The sequence below is a fragment of the Schistocerca nitens genome, chromosome 1, assembly GCF_023898315.1.
Source record: "Schistocerca nitens isolate TAMUIC-IGC-003100 chromosome 1, iqSchNite1.1, whole genome shotgun sequence".
Classification (NCBI taxonomy): Eukaryota; Metazoa; Arthropoda; class Insecta; order Orthoptera; family Acrididae; genus Schistocerca; species Schistocerca nitens.
Genome location: NC_064614.1, coordinates 186000521 through 186022270, shown reverse-complemented (window position 1 = coordinate 186022270; position 21750 = coordinate 186000521). Strand labels below are relative to the sequence as shown.

Genomic DNA, 21750 nt, shown 5'->3' with positions numbered 1-21750 from the left:
AATCTTTCCGATCGAGCTCTGGTTTCTTATTTTATTATGATGATAATTTCTCCTTATGTAAGTGGATGTCAACAAAATATTTTTGCATTTAGAAGAGAAAGTTGGTGATTGAAATTTCATAAATAGATCTCGCCGCAAAGAAAACCACCTTTGTTTCAGTGACTACCACTGCAACTCGTGTATCATATCAGTGACACTCTCACCCCTACTGCGCGATAACACAAAACGAGCTGCCCTTCTTTGCACTTTTTCGATGTCCTCCATCAATCCTACCTGGTAAGGATCCCATACCGCGCAGCAATATTCCAGCAGAGGATGGACAAGTGTAATGTAGGCTGTCTCTTTAGTGGGTTTGTCGTATCTACTAAGTGTTCTGCCAACAAAGTGCTGCAGTCTTTGTTACAACTTCCCCACAATAGTATCTATGTGATCTTTCCAGTTTAAGTTGCTCGTAATTGTAATTCCTAGGTATTTAGTTGAATTGACAGCCCTTAGATTTGTGCGATTTATCGTATACCTGTAACGATTTCTGCTTCACTGCTTTCTATGAGCACTTAGAACTGTGGCTCTTTCCAAACACAGCTGCTTTCAATTATAATACCTATGTTAAGTTTACCCTCATCTTGTGTTTGACCCACAGCATTTGAGACTGAACTCCTGTTTTTACACTGCTGCAACCCTTTCACAACTTAAAAAACTACCCAGTCCACTCCACACAGGATCTGCTACCCATGTGCCCACCTCCTGTATTTAAAAGTCCCCGATCTATTATGCAGAACCCGATACCCCCCCACCCTGTGGCACAAGATAAGGACTTTGTAGCTACACAGTCACAGAACATATGAGCCACTGATTTAGACCCACTATTTGGCTCTGTACCAAAAGCCCATAGTCGCTCCTGTCAGCAATGCTACTGACGGTGAGCTCTCCATTCATCTCACAGGCGAGACTGGCTGTTTTTACAGTTTGTATAATCAGTAGAAACCAGAGAGAATCTCTCTGATCGAAAACGACACACATAATTAGTACCAACACGAGCCACCACTTGCTGTTGGCTGCACTGTATGCTTTTTATGGCCTCTGAAAGGACCTGTTCCATGTCCGGGATGATTCTGTGATATGCACACAGAGTGGACTGTACTAATTCTCCCCCTTGGCAGGCATTGCCCAAGGAGCTCCATCATGCACCAGACATTGAAGCTCCCAACTGCAATAATCCCAACCTGTTATTCAGACCAACTGGGACCATTGATCAGTCCCCCAGAATGTCTTTCACTGCCTGCCACACCTTGAAATGACCTCCCAGTCCATCATGAGTAAAGGAGCAACCTCAGCACGGCAGTAACTGGCCCAACCACAGCAACAGACCAGTTGGAGGACACACGGGACATAGTGGACATCCCATGGATCCGGCCTGCCACAGTGAGACCCACTGGCAACAGCCAAAAGCTGTGCAACCAAAGGCATAATCGCCTGGAGTTTTGAATTAAGGATCACCAACTGAGCTCGCATCTGAACACAAAATTCACAGCTCTTACCCATACTAAAGATGTCTAAGTCATCTTTCATCCACATCAGTCATTGGCTGTCCAAAACAACAAGCAACAGAGGCGCTACAGTCAGTTTTTTTTTTTTTTTTTTTTTTTTTTTTTTTTTTTTTTGTAAATGCAAAACTGTGCCTCATAAATACACAAACATGCAAGAAAATTAATTAATAAACTACAAAAGTACAAGGCACAATTAAGTAAGTAAATTACTTCTACAATTCAAAAGTAATAGCAGTGTGCATAACTACAATACTAGGAGAAAGGATGATCTTCACTATTCAAGATTAAATCTAACTTTGGCACAGAAAGGGGTGAATTATACTGCCACTAAAGTCTTTGGTCACTTACCAAATAGTATCAAAAGTCTGACAGATAACCAACAAGTGTTTAAGAAGAAATTAAAAGAATTTCTGAATGACAACTCCTTCTACTTCATAGAGGAATTTTTAGATATAAATTAAGAAAAAAATTAAAAAATTAAAACAAAAAAAAGTTGTTATATTAACATAATTATGTTGTTAAATTAACTTAATTATGTCATGTATTGGAAAATTTGACACATTCCACATCATTACGAAATATCGTATTCATGATCCATGGAACTAGTATTAATTTAATCTAATCTAATCTTAAAATAATAAATAAACAAATGATGTGGTCTCCTGCTGCTGTTGGAGTGAAGGTGGGGGCCAGATTACAAAAAGAACTCTGATGTAATACAAAATGTCAGAAATAATTCTTAAACATCTGATCTATATGAGATCGGAATTTTGAGATTATTCAGCTAGAGAAGAGTTGAGCAAAGAAATCAGACTCTGCAATAATTCTCACATTTATCTCCTTTTACTGTCTTTTGGGTTGTGTGGATGGTTTTCTTCTGAAAGTCGGATGCTATGTCTCCAGTCTCATAGGTTCCACACATTAGCTTGAATAATTGTATGGGTGTCACTTCCCCCAATGTGTTTAGAAATTCCAAAGTAATTTTATCTATGCCTTATGCTTTGATCACAAGTCTTCCAGTGGTTTGCAAGGTATAAACCAAAGTAGATTTTTGATGTGAATAATTCACAAATATGGTCTCTAAATCACCAAAAACCAAGAAAATAGATTTGGTGTTGAGAAGGAACTCTCCAACAGTACATCTAAGAACTGAAGATGAGGGGACAGATAAGGTGAGCAACTTCCAATAAGTGAGTAGTGTTATTTCCTCAGACAACAGTATATTTCAAGAGACTGGAAACATAATTCAAAGGTGTTCCAAATTCAATCATGTGGTTGGTCAACTGCTATCACACCTTCTAAGATCAGTACGTACAAAATGTATCTCCAAACTATACTAAGACCTGGAGTACAAGCAGCAACAGTTATTGTAGTGAGTAAGAACCTCCTCTTGGCAACAGAAATGAAGTAGTTCTTCCATTGTTGCCTGTAGAAAACAAGAAGAATAAAATAAGCACTGAAGATATCCATCAACTGTTAGAAAGATTCCTGCAGAAGACTTGAATTGAAGCAATTTCAGTGGTATGGCCCATATGAAGAGGAGGACTCCCTGCAGAACCCCTCAGCTTCGCTTTCACCAAAATGTCCTAGGCAGGAGACCAAGAGAGATATTTTATGACAGCTGAGAGAAGTAGATCCTTCGGGACATCGAAATTCGACGTGCCAACTGGCATCAGATATGCGAACAACAGTTGTGGAAGCACAAGAAAATTGCAGAATATTAGCAGCAACTGTATCAGGTTCGCTGGAACAAAAAAATTATAATGTGGTGGTTATGATGATGATGGAAGAAATCCTAAAAAATTGTGTGTAGATACTGTAATTGTGCCATATTATCTGAAGTTATACAAAAAAATGTTTGTACTACAGTACAAGCTTTGTCTGCAATAACAATTTCATCCTGGTAACACAAGTCAATTGCCGTGTTATCTCAGTAGCATCTAATGGTATTGGGCACTGCTGCCAGAGGAATGATGATCTACTGCTGTACTACATCCTAAAAGCATAAAAATTACTTTGTGGTTAATAGTCACAATTGTGATGAGACCATACCAGTCCGAAATAAGATTTGTTCATTGATATCTTAATAATTCTTATGACAATAGTTGATCTGTCTGTAGGCACCAATGACAGATGTTAAAAGTAATGCTGTGATTAATTGTTGTCTGCTTTCTGTAATGCAGTGCTGTGATATTATTTGGGTCATTTGCAATAGCATATGCTGTTTGGATCTAGTTAAGAAGCTGTAAAATACAGTGCCTATACATAATTCAGGCTTCTCCATTTGTTATCCTGCAGCATGTCATTGCAGAGCTGCATACTGCTTATTGTTAAAGGTTTTGTAGTAAAGATAGCTCCAAATTTTGTCCAGTGGTATAGAGATAAAAGGCCTCAATTTTTAAGTTCTATATGTTGTAGACATTTTACACTTTTATCTTCTGATTCTGTGTTTAATCCAAGTAAATGAAAACACTGTAGTATTCTCACTTGTCTTCAGCATTCACTCATAAGGTTTGGAACTCCTGTTCAAAAATTCATATGTTTTAGAGCAAGTTAAATTACAGTAAGATGGTTATTTTGAGGGTTTTAGGTGATCTGACTTTCATTCAATTTATTCACAGTATTTCTACTATTTCCTGTATATTCATCACTCATGTCTAGAGAACCTTATGAATTGTAGTAATTTAGAAAAGTAGTACAGTGAACAAGTTGTTCATTGTAGAAGTATCAGTTTTATGCCGTTCTTATTCTGGAGAAAGGAGTCTTTATGTTGTCATTATATTTGGTAATTATGTTTTAATAATTATACTTGTGAAATTATAGGGCTGCTGTATATTTCAGGTCTGAAGATGATTCAAATTCTGCTGATGGCAACAGTGGAAGCTTCAACACAATTGCAGCAATCAAAGAACATACTGAAAATTCTCCAAGTAGATTACGTGTGGCAGGGAAAAGTGCTGGTGATGTAAAGTCAAATCCTGGAGTTTGGAGTCCTATTAGAAGTGTAGGTTCTGTGGTTGGAATGGAAGCACATCCAGAATCAGACGGAAGTGTCTTTGATCCTGACTTATCTGCTGATTCTGGAGTGTATGGTGATGATGATGCAGGTGAAATGTACTGGTCAGAATGTGATGTAGTGTGGTGTATGGTCGCTGCTGGTGCATGCACAGTGGATCCTCAGTGTTTACCAAACTGGTAAGTTTGTCATATGATGTTTAAGATTTCCTTCACAACAATTGTAAGAGTCATTTGATTTCCAGGGACTATTATATAAGAGAATGTATTAAAAATATACGCCAAATGATTTATTAGTGAGGTGTGATATTCATAATTTTACACATTACCTACAACGGCATCTACGTATATGCTCCACAAGCCACTGTCCAGTGCATGGTAAAGAGTACGTGGTCCTAATATCATAGATTTCTGTCCTATTACATTCACATATTGAGCGAGGGGGAAAAGTGACAGTCTGTATGCCTCTGCACACACCCTAATCTTTCTTATCTTATTCTCATGCTCCCTATACATGGTATACAATGGTAGCAACATAATGGTCACACAGTCTTCTTCAAATACAGGTTTTCTAAATTTACATGACAAGGTTTTGTGGGGACTACGTCATATTTCTGCCAAGGATTACCATTTAAGTTTCCAGAAATTACTGTTACATTTCTTTATGGGTTATACCAAACTGTTACAATCCTAGCGATTTGGTTACCTGAAATACCAGGTTTCTGCCTGGGTTTATTGGAGGCTCTGCCAAGCTTATGCAGAAGGCTCCATGCCTTTCTACTAGAGTCTGACGTTTACGTTTTCTACCATCTCACGCTATCATACTCTTCTAGCAGTGTCAAGACTTTGGAGGAGGTCGTCTGCAATATCTCTGTCGCCAGTTTCGCTATACTGTTCATAAAGTTGTTCACAATGTTCACTCCAGCCTGATATATATATATATATATATATATATATATATATATATATATATATATATATATATTTCTGTACCCACCAGGAATAAACTTCTTAGCAGCAGTAAGATCAGCCCCAGCGAATCTAGGGTAGTTTTTAGGTTCCGCTGGAATAAAACAGATATATTTATGGTTGTGGTCAGCAAAACTGCACCAATCAGCCCTACTGAAGTTCCATCTGGGTCATGGTACAGATCTCGCTATTGGGACAGAGTGCCCCATATCGAGGATTACTGGCCTGTGCTGGCTCTGTGGGAAACTAGGTATGACCTCTCTGGATTTAGGCACTGGGTGCCCTATGCAGTCTTGGGACACAAAGCAGAGATCCAGGTTGTAATCTCTTCGCCAAGCAGCCGATCTGAAAGTTCCCAAATCCTTGGCATCAAAAACCAGGACAGATTTTCATTTTCAGCCCAGTTGTTGAGCGCAGTACCACACTCATTGTAACGTGCATAGTTCAAGTGTCCATGGTGACTATTAAAATCTCCAGCATAAATTGATGGTTGGGCAGTAATTGGCAGAATGTCCAGGGGCAATGGCACATTTTATGGCTTGTAAATATATCATTATCTATAAGGAGTTTAGATAGGTACTTGCTTTCAGCTCAGCTAATACCTTCTATGCTTAGATGGCATACTCAGATTGAAGGGCCAAGTCCTTTAAACAGTTGGTCCGGAAAAGGTCTGTTTTAAAGCTTTTTTTATTTTGATACTATCCATTATGAGCACCTATTTTAGAAAGTGGTGACTTAAACCCAGTAAAAGTAAAACTGAAGTATGTACATTTCATCTGGCAAACAAACAAGCTAATGCAGAACTCAGAGTGAAAGTTAACGGAAACACACTTTGCCATAACAAGTATCCGAAGTACCTTGGTGTCACCCTTGAGCACACCCTTTCATATAGAAAACGTCTTGAAGTTACTGCTGCCAAGATAATAAAACAATATTATTCAAAAATTCTGTGGAATGACATGGGGAACTTCTTCAGAAACCGTGTGCACATTATCCATTGCACTGGTCTTCTCAGCAGCCCAGTATTATGCTCCGGTGTGGCTAAACAGCTGTCACACCAACCTGATCATCGTCCAGTTGAACCACACTATGCAGTTAATAACTGGGGCAGTCTGACCAACACCTACTTATTGGCTTCCTCTGCTGAGCAACATCTACCCACCAGCAATCCGCAGAGGTGAGGCTTTGCTTAGGGAATAACGCAAGTTACAGGAGAACCTGGAATTACTCATACAGGAAGACATACCAAGTTTACGACGAAATAGACTCCGTTCAAGAAACACACCTTTATGGCAAGCAGAAGAGCTAGATGCCAGTAATGCTGGGGTGAGAGACCTGTGGGACCAGAGCTGTCAGCTTATTGAAAGTCCTGAAAAGCATGAGTGGTTCCAAAAGTATAATTGTGATACCGTTCGCACAGAACTTGACAGGAAACTGTGGGTGAAATTGAACAGAGCTCGCACTAGGCATTGGCGATGTGCACTCTCTCTTTACAAATGGGATGCTACAGAATCTCTGGTTTGTGACTGTGGGGCTCTGAAACAGACAATCAAGCACATTAGAGACGAATGCCCCTTGTGTTCCTACCAGGGGAGCTGGAGCGACCTCATAAAAGCTGATGATGATATGGCTCTTATGTGGATTAGAAACCTGGATATTGACATTTAGTTAGTTTTATATGTAGTTTTGTGTCTTTATATTCCTGTTATATATAGTATTACTAATGTTATATACCTGTAATTTTAAACTGCATGTGAGCCATATGAATAAATAAATAACAATCCTAGCGACACATCTCTGAACTCATTTGGTGTCTGTTGTCAAGTGTACTTGATTAGGAGTCCAGTTACCTGTGCGGTTATTGAAACATGAGGCATTCATCATAAGTTTTATCATTCTAGAATTGCTTAGAGAAGGAGAATATTTTTTGTTTTCCTTATAGCACTGTACTCACAACTAATTGAAACATTATCAGAACAAAAAAATGTAAGAGTAGTGACCTGTATGCACAGAGAGACACAAAAGATTTACATGCTGTCACATATTCCAGGTAAAAATATAAGGAAATGATATATTGCTACTCACTGTAAAGATGATGTGTTCAGTTGCAGACAAGCACAATGAAAAGACACTTACACATTAGTTTTCGGCCAGAGCAGACTGTAGAAAAGGAAATGCATACATGCATTTATTCACACAATCAATCGCACTTCATGCATGCATGACTGCCATCTCCAGCACCTTGGACGTGAATGCAGCTGTCACATAGAATGGGAGCAGCATTCGGGAGGAGGGTGGCGAAGGGGAAAGGATAGCAAGGTATGGGTGGGGGAAGAGAAGAGCACTGTGTGATGGAGTGTGCTGGGACTAAACTACCAACAGGCACAGTGTTGGGAGGCTGTGGGGCAAGGAGATGGGGGAAGAGGAGGGGGATGAGGGCAAAAAGAGAGGAGCAGGGAAGGAGAGAGACGGGCAAGTGCGCTTGCAGAGGGTGACACACAAAGAGGGTGAGGGGACAAGAATAGGTAGGAATTGATAGGGCAGAGGGGGTGGAAATTGTTGGGTGGAGTGTGTGGGAATAGTAGGTTACCATAGGCCAGTATAATTTTGGATGTGGAGAATGTGTTGTAAGGATAACTCCAATTTCTGCAGTTCAGAAAAGCTGATGGTGGAGGGAAGGATCCAGATGGCTCATGTAGTGAAGCAGCTATTGAAATCAGTTCACTACCTGAGACATCTGGGTCCTCTCCTCCACCACCAGCTCTTCTGAACTGTGGAGATGAGAGTTATTCTTACAACACATTCTCTGCTTCCAAAATTATCCTGGCCTCAACTTCCAGTAACCTACTGCTCCCACACCCTCCATTCAACAGTTTCCACTCCTTCTGCTCTATCACATACTCCATATTCTTGTCCCCTCACGCTGTGTGTGTGCTACCCTCTACCGATGCACCCAGTTGTCTTTCCCCTTTCCTGCTCTTCTCATTTCTTGCTTCTACTTTCTCCACCTACCCATCCCACAGCCTCCTGAAGCTGCCTCTGTTGGCAATCTGGTCCTGCATGCTCCCCCACCCGTACCCTATTATCCCTTCCTCTTCCCCACCCTCTCCAGATTTTTACGTGACAGTCACATTCCAGTCCAAGCTGCCAGAGATGGCGGCCTTGCTTTTGTGAAACGTGATTGCTTGTGTGAATGAACGTGGGTTTGTTTCCTTTTATGAAGAAGGCTTTGGCTTCAAGCTAATGTGTAATTGTCTTTTTGTTGTGCCTGTTTCCAACTCTACGTGTCATTTTTACAGTGAGCAGCAATCTATCTTTTGAAACTTCCTGGCAGATTAACTGTGTGCTGGACTGAGACTTGAATTCGGGACACCTTTGCCTTTCGCGAGCTAGTGCTCTACCATCTGAGCTGCCCAAGCGTAACTCATGACCCGTCCTCACAGCTTTAATTCCACCATTACCTTGTCTCCTACCTTCCAAACTTCACAGAACCTCTCCCGCAGACCTTGCAGAGCTAGCACTCCTGGAAGAAAGAACATTGCGAAGACATGGCTTAGCCACAGCTTGGGGGATGTTTCTTTTTCTTATATTATGGACGTTCCAACCTGGAGTTTCCATTTTTTAAGTATTCCAGTCAGTTATAAACCAATAACCTTTAATTATCAAGGAGAATTGAAAGATGTTCCTGATTGCTTCTTAATAAAATGAGAATTTTGGGATAGTAGATGAATAAATTATTTAAGATATTTCAAATATATCTTCACAAGTACTACGAATATAACAGAGGGAAACATTCCACGTGGAAAAAATATATCTAAAAAGAAAGATGATGAGACTTACCAAACAAAAGCGCTGCCAGGTCGATAGACACACAAACAAACACAAATATACACACAAAATTCAAGCTTTCGCAACAAACTGTTGCCTCATCAGGAAAGAGGGAAGGAGAGGGAAAGACGAAAGGATGTGGGTTTTAAGGGAGAGGGTAAGGAGTCATTCCAATCCCGGGAGCGGAAAGACTTACCTTAGGGGGAAAAAAGGACAGGTATACACTCGCACACACACACATATCCATCCACACATACAGACACAAGCAGACATATTTAAAGACAAAGAGTTTGGGCAGAGATGTCAGTCGAGGTGGAAGAGTAGAGGCAAAGAAGTTGTTGAGAGACAGGTGAGGTATGAGTGGCGGCAACTTGAAATTAGCGGAGATTGAGGCCTGGCGGATAACGAGAAGAGAGGATATACTGAAGGGCAAGTTCCCATCTCCGGAGTTTGGATAGGTTGGTGTTGGTGGGAAGTATCCAGATAACCCGGACGGTGTAACACTGTGCCAAGATGTGCTGGCTGTGCACCAAGGCATGTTTAGCCACAGGGTGATCCTCATTACCAACAAACACTGTCTGCCTGTGTCCATTCATGCGAATGGACAGTTTGTTGCTGGTCATTCCCACATAGAATGCATCACAGTGTAGGCAGGTCAGTTGGTAAATCACGTGGGTGCTTTCACACGTGGCTCTGCCTTTGATCGTGTACACCTTCCGGGTTACAGGACTGGAGTAGGTGGTGGTGGGAGGGTGCATGGGACAGGTTTTGCACCGGGGGCGGTTACAAGGATAGGAGCCAGAGGGTAGGGAAGGTGGTTTGGGGATTTCATAGGGATGAACTAACAGGTTACGAAGGTTAGGTGGACGGCGGAAAGACACTCTTGGCGGAGTGGGGAGGATTTCATGAAGGATGGATCTCATTTCAGGGCAGGATTTGAGGAAGTCGTATCCCTGCTGGAGAGCCACATTCAGAGTCTGGTCCAGTCCCGGAAAGTATCCTGTCACAAGTGGGGCACTTTTGTGGTTCTTCTGTGGGGGATTCTGGGTTTGAGGGGATGAGGAAGTGGCTCTGGTTATTTGCTTCTGTACCAGGCCGGGAGGGTAGTTGCAGGATGCGAAAGCTGTTGTCAGGTTGTTGGTGTAATGTTTCAGGGATTCCGGACTGGAGCAGATTCGTTTGCCACGAAGACCTAGGCTGTAGGGAAGGGACCGTTTGATGTGGAATGGGTGGCAGCTGTCATAATGGAGGTACTGTTGCTTGTTGGTGGGTTTGATGTGGACGGACGTGTGAAGTTGGCCATTGGACAGGTGGAGGTCAACGTCAAGGAAAGTGGCATGGGATTTGGAGTAGGACCAGGTGAATCTGATGGAACCAAAGGAGTTGAGGTTGGAGAGGAAATTCTGGAGTTCTTCTTCACTGTGAGTCCAGATCATGAAGATGTCACCAATAAATCTGTACCAAACTTTGGGTTGGCAGACCTGGGTAACCAAGAAGGCTTCCTCTAAGCGACCCATGAATAGGTTGGCGTACGAGGGGGCCATCCTGGTACCCATGGCTGTTCCCTTTAATTGTTGGTATGTCTGGCCTTCAAAAGTGAAGAAGTTGTGGGTCAGGATGAAGCTGGCTAAGGTAATGAGGAAAGAGGTTTAAGGTAGGGTGGCAGGTGATCGGCGTGAAAGGAAATGCTCCATCGCAGCGAGGCCCTGGACGTGCGGAATATTTGTGTATAAGGAAGTGGCATCAATGGTTACAAGGATGGTTTCCGGGGGTAACAGATTGGGTAAGGATTCCAGGCGTTCAAGGAAGTGGTTGGTGTCTTTGATGAAGGATGGGAGACTGCATGTAATGGGTTGAAGGTGTTGATCTACGTAGGCAGAGATACGTTCTGTGGGGGCTTGGTAACCAGCTACAATGGGGCGGCCGGGATGATTGGGTTTGTGGATTTTAGGAAGAAGGTAGAAGGTTGGGGTGCGGGGTGTCGGTGGGGTCAGGAGGTTGATGGAGTCGGGTGAAAGGTTTTGCAGGGGGCCTAAGGTTCTGAGGATTCCTTGAAGCTCCGCCTGGACATCGGGAATGGGGTTACCTTGGCAAACTTTGTATGTGGTGTTGTCTGAAAGCTGACGCAGTCCCTCAGCCACATACTCCCGACGATCAAGTACCACGGTCGTGGAACCCTTGTCCACCGGAAGAATGACGATGGATCGGTCAGCCTTCAGATCACGGATAGCCTGGGCTTCAGCAGTGGTGATGTTGGGTGTAGGATTAAGGTTTTTTAAGAAGGATTGAGATGCAAGGCTGGAAGTCAGAAATTCCTGGAAGGTTTGGAGAGGGTGATTTTGAGGAAGAGGAGGTGGGTCCCGCTGTGACGGAGGACGGAACTGTTCCAGGCAGGGTTCAATTTGGATGGTGTCTTGGGGAGTTGGATCATTAGGAGTAGGATTAGGATCATTTTTCTTCGTGGCAAAGTGATATTTCCAGCAGAGAGTACGGGTGTAGGACAGTAAATCTTTGACGAGGGCTGTTTGGTTGAATCTGGGAGTGGGGCTGAAGGTGAGGCCTTTGGATAGGACAGAGGTTTCGGATTGGGAGAGAGGTTTGGAGGAAAGGTTAACTACTGAATTAGGGTGTTGTGGTTCCAGATTGTGTTGAAAGGAATTTTGAGGTTTTGAAGGGAGTGCAGCTGGAAGTGGGAGATTGAGTAGATGGGAGAGACTGGGTTTGTGTGCAATGAGAGGTGGTTGAGGTTTGCTGGAAAGGTTGTGAAGGGTGAGTGAGTTGCCTTTCCGGAGGTGGGAAACCAGGAGATTGGATAGTTTTTTGAGGTGGAGGGTGGCATGCTGTACTAATTTACGGTTGGCCTGTAGGAAGATGCTCTGAACAGCCGGTGTGGATGTGGGAGAGGAAAGATTAAGGACTTTTATTAAGGATAGGAGTTGACGGGTGTGTTCGTTGGCTGAGTTGATGTGTAGGTGAAGGATTAGGTGGGTGAGGGCAATGGATTGTTCAGTTTGGAACTGGTATAGGGACTGATGGAAGGAAGGGTTGCAGCCAGAGATGGGAACTTTAAGTGTGAGGCCTTTGGGGGTAATGCCAAATGTCAGACAAGCCTGAGAAAGTAGAATCCCCCACAGAAGAACCACAAAAGTGCCCCACTTGTGACAGGATACTTTCCGGGACTGGACCAGACTCTGAATGTGGCTCTCCAGCAGGGATACGACTTCCTCAAATCCTGCCCTGAAATGAGATCCATCCTTCATGAAATCCTCCCCACTCCGCCAAGAGTGTCTTTCCGCCGTCCACCTAACCTTCGTAACCTGTTAGTTCATCCCTATGAAATCCCCAAACCACCTTCCCTACCCTCTGGCTCCTATCCTTGTAACCGCCCCCGGTGCAAAACCTGTCCCATGCACCCTCCCACCACCACCTACTCCAGTCCTGTAACCCGGAAGGTGTACACGATCAAAGGCAGAGCCACGTGTGAAAGCACCCACGTGATTTACCAACTGACCTGCCTACACTGTGATGCATTCTATGTGGGAATGACCAGCAACAAACTGTCCATTCGCATGAATGGACACAGGCAGACAGTGTTTGTTGGTAATGAGGATCACCCTGTGGCTAAACATGCCTTGGTGCACAGCCAGCACATCTTGGCACAGTGTTACACCGTCCGGGTTATCTGGATACTTCCCACCAACACCAACCTATCCAAACTCCGGAGATGGGAACTTGCCCTTCAGTATATCCTCTCTTCTCGTTATCCGCCAGGCCTCAATCTCCGCTAATTTCAAGTTGCCGCCACTCATACCTCACCTGTCTCTCAACAACTTCTTTGCCTCTACTCTTCCACCTCGACTGACATCTCTGCCCAAACTCTTTGTCTTTAAATATGTCTGCTTGTGTCTGTATGTGTGGATGGATATGTGTGTGTGTGCGAGTGTATACCTGTCCTTTTTTCCCCCTAAGGTAAGTCTTTCCGCTCCCGGGATTGGAATGACTCCTTACCCTCTCCCTTAAAACCCACATCCTTTCGTCTTTCCCTCTCCTTCCCTCTTTCCTGATGAGGCAACAGTTTGTTGCGAAAGCTTGAATTTTGTGTGTATATTTGTGTGTCTATCGACCTGGCAGCGCTTTTGTTTGGTAAGTCTCATCATCTTTCTTTTTAGATATATTCACAAGTACTACATTTTAGATAGTTGCAAAGGTGGATATGAAATACCTTTAACAACTTGAAAGCAGTTAGTACACTATGGTGGAACAGATGGTGAAGATAAATAAATATTTAACAGGAATAAATATTTAACAGGGAGAAGTATGACAGAAATGACAGCAAGTAAAATAGGAAGGACATTAACAGAAACTGGGTTCGTATCTAAGATTTTCAGAATAGAGACCGAAATTGAAATGATGAACCATGTCACTAATCATGACCCACATCCATTTTCTTATATATTTTATGTTATTGTAGTGTACTATCCCTGTACAGAAACTAGCTGAATGCAGACCCTAATGAGTGAACATATCTGCATTTACAGAAACACTCCACAACCTGTTTTATTGTACAGAGTGGAGGGTACTCTGCATTAATATTAGTTATTGTAACCAAATTCTGTTGATCAGTGGAGAGCATAGAGAAAAATAAACAAACAAATTGATGATCTAGCTGTGTTCATAATTACACCTCACATTGCTGCACATTGGTGGTTGTGAGGTCTTGTAATCTTTCCCTCCCACATATCACTATTAAAATTCTCTGTCCCTGCACAAGTTTTGAAAACTTCAAGAGGCCTAAGATATACAAACGAAAAACTTTTTTACTTATCTTCATTTTTTCTTTTTGTTGTTGGCTCTAGTTGAGGGTACATTCTTGCGGCTGAAATTTTGATTTGGTGGCTTCCAGATAACTATATAATTGATGAAGTACTATCTGTTGCTATGTTTGTCTTTTATTTTATCCCATTCCTCTATATCACACAGGCTTCACAACCTCCATTAAAAAAATAAAAAAAAAAAAAAAAAAAAAGTTTACAAACTTTCTTGACAAAAGAAGAATCTTCGCTAAAATATACCATTATTTTGTAAATGAGTCCTCCAGAAATAAATTTTATAATTATGATCAGATTGTGCAATTAATGATAGGAATTTTAAGTATGCCAGATATTTCTTAATTTCAAATATTTCTAAAAGAAGAGTGATTTTAACTGTAGGTAAGGAGTACTAACAAACTGATTTCTTTTTACGTATTTTAGCCCGAAACATAACACATCGTATACAGAATCATATGAAGTTCATTCAGTTAAACAGCTGATATAATGCTCATCTATAGAAGAATCGATAGTATACATGGTATTGGTTATTTCTATAAAAAAAGAAAGGTAGTGTTAGAAAAATGTGTTCCATGGAACAACGTCCTGATGGCCTCCTACGTCATATTTGTTGAATTCAGCAAGGTGTTTGAAAAAATGGACTGTTCAGTTCAAGATCTTGAGTAGTCAAGATAGAACAGAGCTTCTCCTTTTAATGATCTGTAGGTAACCACTGATGGAATTGTGTTATCAGTTTTATGTGGTCCATCAATTTTTTTGAGTTCTTCATTTATTTTTCTGTGCTTTTGTCAAAGGCATACACTGAACCATTTCTTTTATTAATGCTTTGTTCATCTTATTTGAGATGGTTCATATATTTTCTTAGATGGACATTTTCTCTTTTTGGAGCCCGTACATCTTTCTGCCTTGTGTAACCGTGCTGTGTATAATGACTCAGCATAGACCTAGTTTTCCTTGATAGCTTAAACTTCACAAAAACATTTTACATATGTCAGAGCATGCTGCATGTAAGATGGATCCCATTCAATAAAGAATTATTTAGTTCAGTGTATAAATCTCTTTGTTAATCAATTCTTTATAGTTGTAAAGATAGTGTAAGTAATCACATCTGTTGTTGGATTTAATTTTGTTGTCAGTAATGTTTGAAAGCCAATGTGTCAGTAATGTTTGAAAGCCAATGATGTCATTTATCTTTAAAGAGACTAATGGGGAAAGATGTGTAAGTTTCTGTTTGGGGATACATATGGAAAAAAAAATTTGTCCTCTATCCTGCTTCCCCCTAAGAGATTTTTGGCTGGGAAGATATGTTAATCAACCTAAAAACACTTTCAGTTGAAAGAAATTGCATACAGTAGTATGGATGTGGATATTGGACAATGATTAATACAAGTTTTTGTGAGGAAAATTGCTTTTTGAAAGGTTGTGGGACATGGTACAGTGCATTTGTTAAGTGGTTGCCAATATACACCAAGGAGAAGATCGTTAACTGACAAGAAAAATGTAACATGAAGCTGTGTATATTAGAAAGTCTCCTGTATCTAGGTGAGATGAGATAGCCAGATTCAAGGTATAAACCATAACAGAGAAACAACAATGAAGAAAATTTAGAGGACCAACTTTCCCAGAATACCTGTGACAGTTTATATCACTTGCAGTCAATGCATTAACTGAAGAGAATGAAGTAATAGCAACTTGTTCTTGTGTTATCAAGGAAAGTGATGATAACTTTTTTCAAAAACTAAATGAAGATAAGAGAAGTATCTACTGTGTTTTGTTTTCGGAGTGCAATAGTTATGTGTTAACATAGCAGTTCTCTGTCTGACAAGTATAGTTTCCTACATTGCCTTGACGGTTTCAAGTGTCAGAGAGGCATTAATGCCTTCGAGCAAATGACAATTAGTATTGTGACAATTCTCATTGTTAATATGAGGAATTTGTCATCATTCAAGCCATTTTTCATTTTTGCAAGGAATTTATATGTACCCCTGATTTTATACAAAAGACACAGTTTATATGCTGTGCTAAAAGCAAGAATAATGTGTTCTGGAGTGACGGAAGATGGCTTGCTAAGTACATCTAAATATACAGGATGACTGGGGTAAGAAGGTGGCATTGCAGGGGAGAGAAGAAGATAGGTATGAAAAAGAAAAGAAATTTAAAAAAAGTTCATTTTGCAATATTGATATCAATTGTAATGCTACTTATACAAATAGTAGATGTACCAACACCAGTAAGAAACAGCAGCAGCGTCAGTTGAAGTCGTGTAGTGATGGTGATGACAATAATATCAGTAATAATAGTGAAATATAACACCCAGATTATTAGTACACAACAGAAAAGTACTAACTCGTGCCAGGAGAAGTCACAGCAGCTTGTAAACCTGTCAGCTGATGCTGAAGCTAAAGCTTGAACTACTAACATCGGCCCATTTGCCACACTGACAATGAGACAGTTGATGTTTGCATGAAGGACTTTGTTTGTTTAAAATTTTAAAAAGCGTTCTATCAATGGAGTGTAAACAGCGATCGGTATAAAACATTAAAATTCACTAAATCAGTTCATCAGGCCGTAAGCACTGCAATATAATAGTGGTACATATTCAGATCTATTTCTGTACAGAGAGATGGTAATGTGGCAAAAAAATTCAAAAAAAGCTACAATAATAACAAAGTACAATTTGATACCCATGATGGCAGATGGTAGCAGTGGGATAAAGCAGTATTCGTAAGAGCACATATGTCAGCTGTTGAATAATGCAATGTTTACTCAAGAATATATACTGTAGGCTCTGCCCATCACATACAACATTAAATCATTGACAACCAATCATGTACGTCTTACATGAGATATGCTACACTGAATGGTATAGTCGAATTTACAAGAAAAATAGATATAAAAATACAGACATCAATCACACACATAAAGGTTCACAACAAATCCTATAATGATTAATTTAAAGTAAAGAAATGAAAGAACAGACATGATTTGATCATCTTTGTGTGGAGACTGCTCTCTATGGGCATTTGTATGAGCTAGTTGGGTGAAGCAGGGAACTTAGTGGTGGAATTAGAAGATATGAAAAAGACATGGAAAAAATATATAGAAAATTTATTTTATGGCAATAGTTGTGCTTTTAGTTCAAGTACAGATGAAATCAAATGAAGTAAGTGGTACAGATATACTATAAGTAGAGGTTCAAACAGCCATCGATCTAATGAAGTATGGAAAGGCTGTGGGACTAAATAAAGTAATTCTTAAAACTGGTGGATGAAAATCATATTAAATGGTTAACAAAAATCTTCAGTCAAATTTATGTATCTGCAAACATTCCATTGGAGTGGCTGAAATCAGAGTTCGTTACTCTGCCCAAAAAGCCAAATGCAAAACAATGTGGAGATTATCATACGGTAAGCTTAATGAACCGTATCTTGAAATTGTTTTGGGGGTGATACACAGAAGAATATATAGACTATGTGAGGAAGAGAGAGCCCCTAATATGAGAGAAGTCTTGTTCAGTGTACAAGTATTGTTTCAGAGATGTAGAGAAGTAAATAAAAAAAATTATTATCACGTCTAATAGGTTAACCAGAAGGCTTTTGATAGAGTAAAACATGACAAATTGATGGAGATTTTGAGAAATGGAGTAGAATGGAGGAAAAAGATCGGTGAATCATCAAGAACCTGTACTGGAATCAAAACAGCGGTATTGAATATTGATGGAGAACAAACTGAAGCAGTAAAAATTCTCAGGGATGTGAGACAGGGATGTATCACATCTCCCAAACTATTTAATATATACTCAGAATTCATATTCAGAGAATCCCTGAAAGAAGTAAAAGAAGGAATTGTGATAAATGGAATAAGATCAAACAACATTCAATATGCTGATGATCCTATTGTATTTTCTGCCACTATCAAGGTGTTATCATTATTAATGGATGGAACTGTGAGAGTTAGCAGTCAATATGGGCTTGAAATAAATACCACAAAGACAAAGCGCATCGTCGCAAGTAAGGAAAGTATTACAGGAGGAAACTTAGTCATAAACCAAAGAACTATAGAAAGGATAAAACAATATACATACCTTGGAAACATAATAAATGAGAATTGGGATAACTCTCAAGAAATCAAGATTCACAGTGGGAAAGAAAGAAGTGTGTTTCAGGAAATGAGTTCTGTCTTCAAAAGCCATAACCTAACTTTAAGAACAAAAATCAGACTTTTGCACTGCTACGTATATTCTGCTCATGTATGGGGCATAGACATGGACCTTAAATAAAAACATGGCGAAGATGCTGAAGGCCCCTGAATTGTAGCTTTATAGACAGATACTGAGAATACATTGGACCCAGAGAGAGACAAACGTAGAAAGTTTGAGAAGAATGAACATTACACCTATATTAATCAAGATAATGAAATGTGAAAGTTGCAATATCTAGGTCATATTATGTGGATTAGAAATAGATCTGATTTGCTAAAGCTTAAGGGAAAATAACAGCAAAAGGGTCCTGGAAGAAGATGATTATCTTGGTCTGACAACCTTGGATGCTGGTTCAGTACTTCTTCAATAGAACTGTTCCATATTACTACCAACAACAGAGGACAAGCCATCATGATTGCCAACATCTGAACATGATAGCACCGAAAGAAGAAGTTGAAAGTAGTCATAGCAAAGATGGTTGTATTTGGTTACCATAACAATGGCTTGGCACTGTTGACAGTTACGCTCCAGCAAGACCCACAATAGACACTGTGGCATAGGATGGAATGCTGAGCAGGCAGTAGCTCTCTGATGCCTTGGAAGTTGTTCATTGTGTTTCATCTTTGATAGACAATAGTAACAAAGACACTGACTACCACAACTCATCCTCCAGTTGTTAGAGTAAATCACAGGAGACATCGGACAGTGGCTGCCTCCTCAGCATTCCATCCTCTGCCATCGTGTCTGTGGTGGGCCTTACTGGAGCGTAACTATCAATACTAGCAAGCCATTGCTGTGGTAACCAAGTAAAGCTGTTTCTGCTATGACTACTTTCAAATAGTTCATACAAATGCCCAAAGAGGGCACTCTACATACAAAAATGATCAAATAATGTCTGTAATTTTGTTTGTTTACTTTAAACTAATAATGATAGGATCTGTTGTAAACCTTTATGTATGTAATTCTTGCATAAATTTCAGTATCTAGTTTTCTTGTAAATTCACGTAAGAAGTACATGATTGACTGTCAATGATTTAACAGTGCATGTGATAAAATAGGGCAGAGCTTGCAGTATATATTCTTGAGTAATGCTGCCTCATTCAGCCATTTATGTGTATGCTCTTACAGATAGTGCTCTTTCCACTACTACCAGCCACCATCATGGGTATAAAATCATACTTTGTTATTAAAGTAGCTTTTATTTTAGATGTTTTCTTAGCCATGTTGCTATTTCTTTGTATGTAAATCCCTCTCAATATGTATTACTATTGTATTGCAGTACATATGAGTTGAATATGATCTGAATTATGGACTGAAATCAGCTGCCAACTAAAATAAGTATCTGTTGTGATCAAAACTGTTTTACCGAATTTTAAAATCCTCTACTTGTGTTTCATAAGCTCGGTAGCCACTTTGCTCTTACCATGCGGTCAAATGCTGGACATCTTGTGGTGTGACTAAAGTAAATGATCTCTAAAGAGGACTGTAAAAAGAACCAAAACAGTAGCTGTGAATTGGAGGAAAGAAAGAAGTTGGCATCCTTAGTTTTAAATGGTGTGTGTATTGCTTTCGTTGTAGAACTTTAAACCACTTTCCTTCTCTCTCAGCACTCTCCTTTTCTTATTTTATTCCATACTTACTGGATCTTTTGCTAGATTTTCAGGCTGTGAGAAGGACTCTTAACATTTTTCGGACGACAAGAGACTGTGTGGTATTGGGTTGCAAGACACACACGTCTCTCAGTTCAGTTAACTCGCACATTGTGTGTAGCCGAACCTCTTCTCTGGGTAATCAGCTATGTCAATCTCCCACAAGCTTCTTCTTCGAAGATTATAGCTGGTTAAGGGAATTTATTAAAATACTTCTCTATCCTCGAAATAATTTTGGTACTCGTATAATAATTTTCAGTTGCATCACATTATATTTTCAACTTTCTGCAAACTAACTTATTCCTTACACATTAGACTCATTTACACATATTCAAATAGCGTACATGTGTCTTGTTTCGTTCATAGCCAAGACATGAAAAATTTAAAAGTCTCTGGTCCCAAGCGAGTCCAATACACGAATTTGCATAGCACTGTATATTCAACTGTTCAATAGTATTTTTTACAATCACCACAGACACTAACACATCAAAGAATATGACATAATTAATCATTGTTTTCTCCTCACGCCTTCTGTGGTGCGGCAGCAAACACTTGTCGTCAGTGACTTGCCCCTCTTACAGTCTTCGAATAACAAACTTCCGATCTGCACATAGGAAACAGGTGGATCGGTAGAAACATTCTCACTCTCCCGCACCCGTACCTAAAATATCGGGTGTTCGAGACGGTGGAAGGCTGAGTGTTTCTAGAATTTACCCCAGAATGTTTGAGGCACTGCGTATCCCTCCCCTTAGCTCGAACACGCAATATTTTATACATATTCAATATGTACAATAATATTACACAAGATAATAATTCTTTATCTTTTAACAGTACCTCTCTTTTTTTACTAATAACTGTGCATATTTTACCACAATTACAAAATGTGAACCTTTCAATCCATGTTGTGAGTTAGCTCTTTTCAATCTTTTTAAAAAAAAAAAAAAAAAAAAAAAAAAACTTTGTTTTCTATTCCTCTTCAAATCGTAAATACCAGTTGCACATAAGTCATGAATACTCTACTGCTTTGTTCTTACTTCCTGTACTATTTCTCCTAAGTATGTAATTATTCATTACTTATTGTAATCTGGAGGAACTTTGAATAGAATAAAGTGTTCCCTTCTTCTGACATTTGTAAATCTAAAACATAAAAATGCTAGTGCTGCATAGAATTCAAACTTACCAGACTCATCCCTTTAAACATGCGACTTCTGTCACAATACTGCCCTTTTTCCCTTTAGGAACAGTACCTATATCTTACATGGGTTGAGCCTAGGAGTACCCTTTCTCCTTCCATTTTGGTAGGTATGCCCCTTTCTTATTCCTATCCTCCTATGGTACAGGTCAATCCCCTTCTTGGTGCCCCTCTCCACACAGTATAGGTCAGCCTTTCATAGGTCTGCCTATCCGCCCTTTTTCTCATCCAATAAATGTCAAGTGCGCCCTCCGTATCCTTCTTGAGTAGGCCTCCTGGTTCATTGCCCTAGCATACATTTTTATGAATAATATTCTTAAATATTCTCTGGTAAAATTAAAATCTACTTTACGCTTCTGTTCCACTTTCTAATACCCCACCTCTCACTTTTACCATATAAATGGATATCATGCTCATACATAGTGGATGCTATGTCTACCTGTATTTACCAACTCCCAGTAGATACTATGCCTTTCTCAAAGGACTAGCATGGTACATGTAAATATATTTGAGAGAAAAA

General features: G+C 40.0%; 1 protein-coding gene across 1 annotated transcript in view; it reads left to right on the top strand.

Moving 5' to 3' along the window:
* The window catches only part of LOC126244935 (tectonin beta-propeller repeat-containing protein), a 211524-nt gene that overhangs the window by 87232 nt on the left and 102542 nt on the right, over window positions 1–21750 (top strand). The window contains exon 8 of the mRNA XM_049948276.1: window positions 4389–4742. Within this exon, the coding sequence (XP_049804233.1) occupies window positions 4389–4742 (354 nt within the window). The remainder of the gene's footprint in view (window positions 1–4388; window positions 4743–21750) is intronic.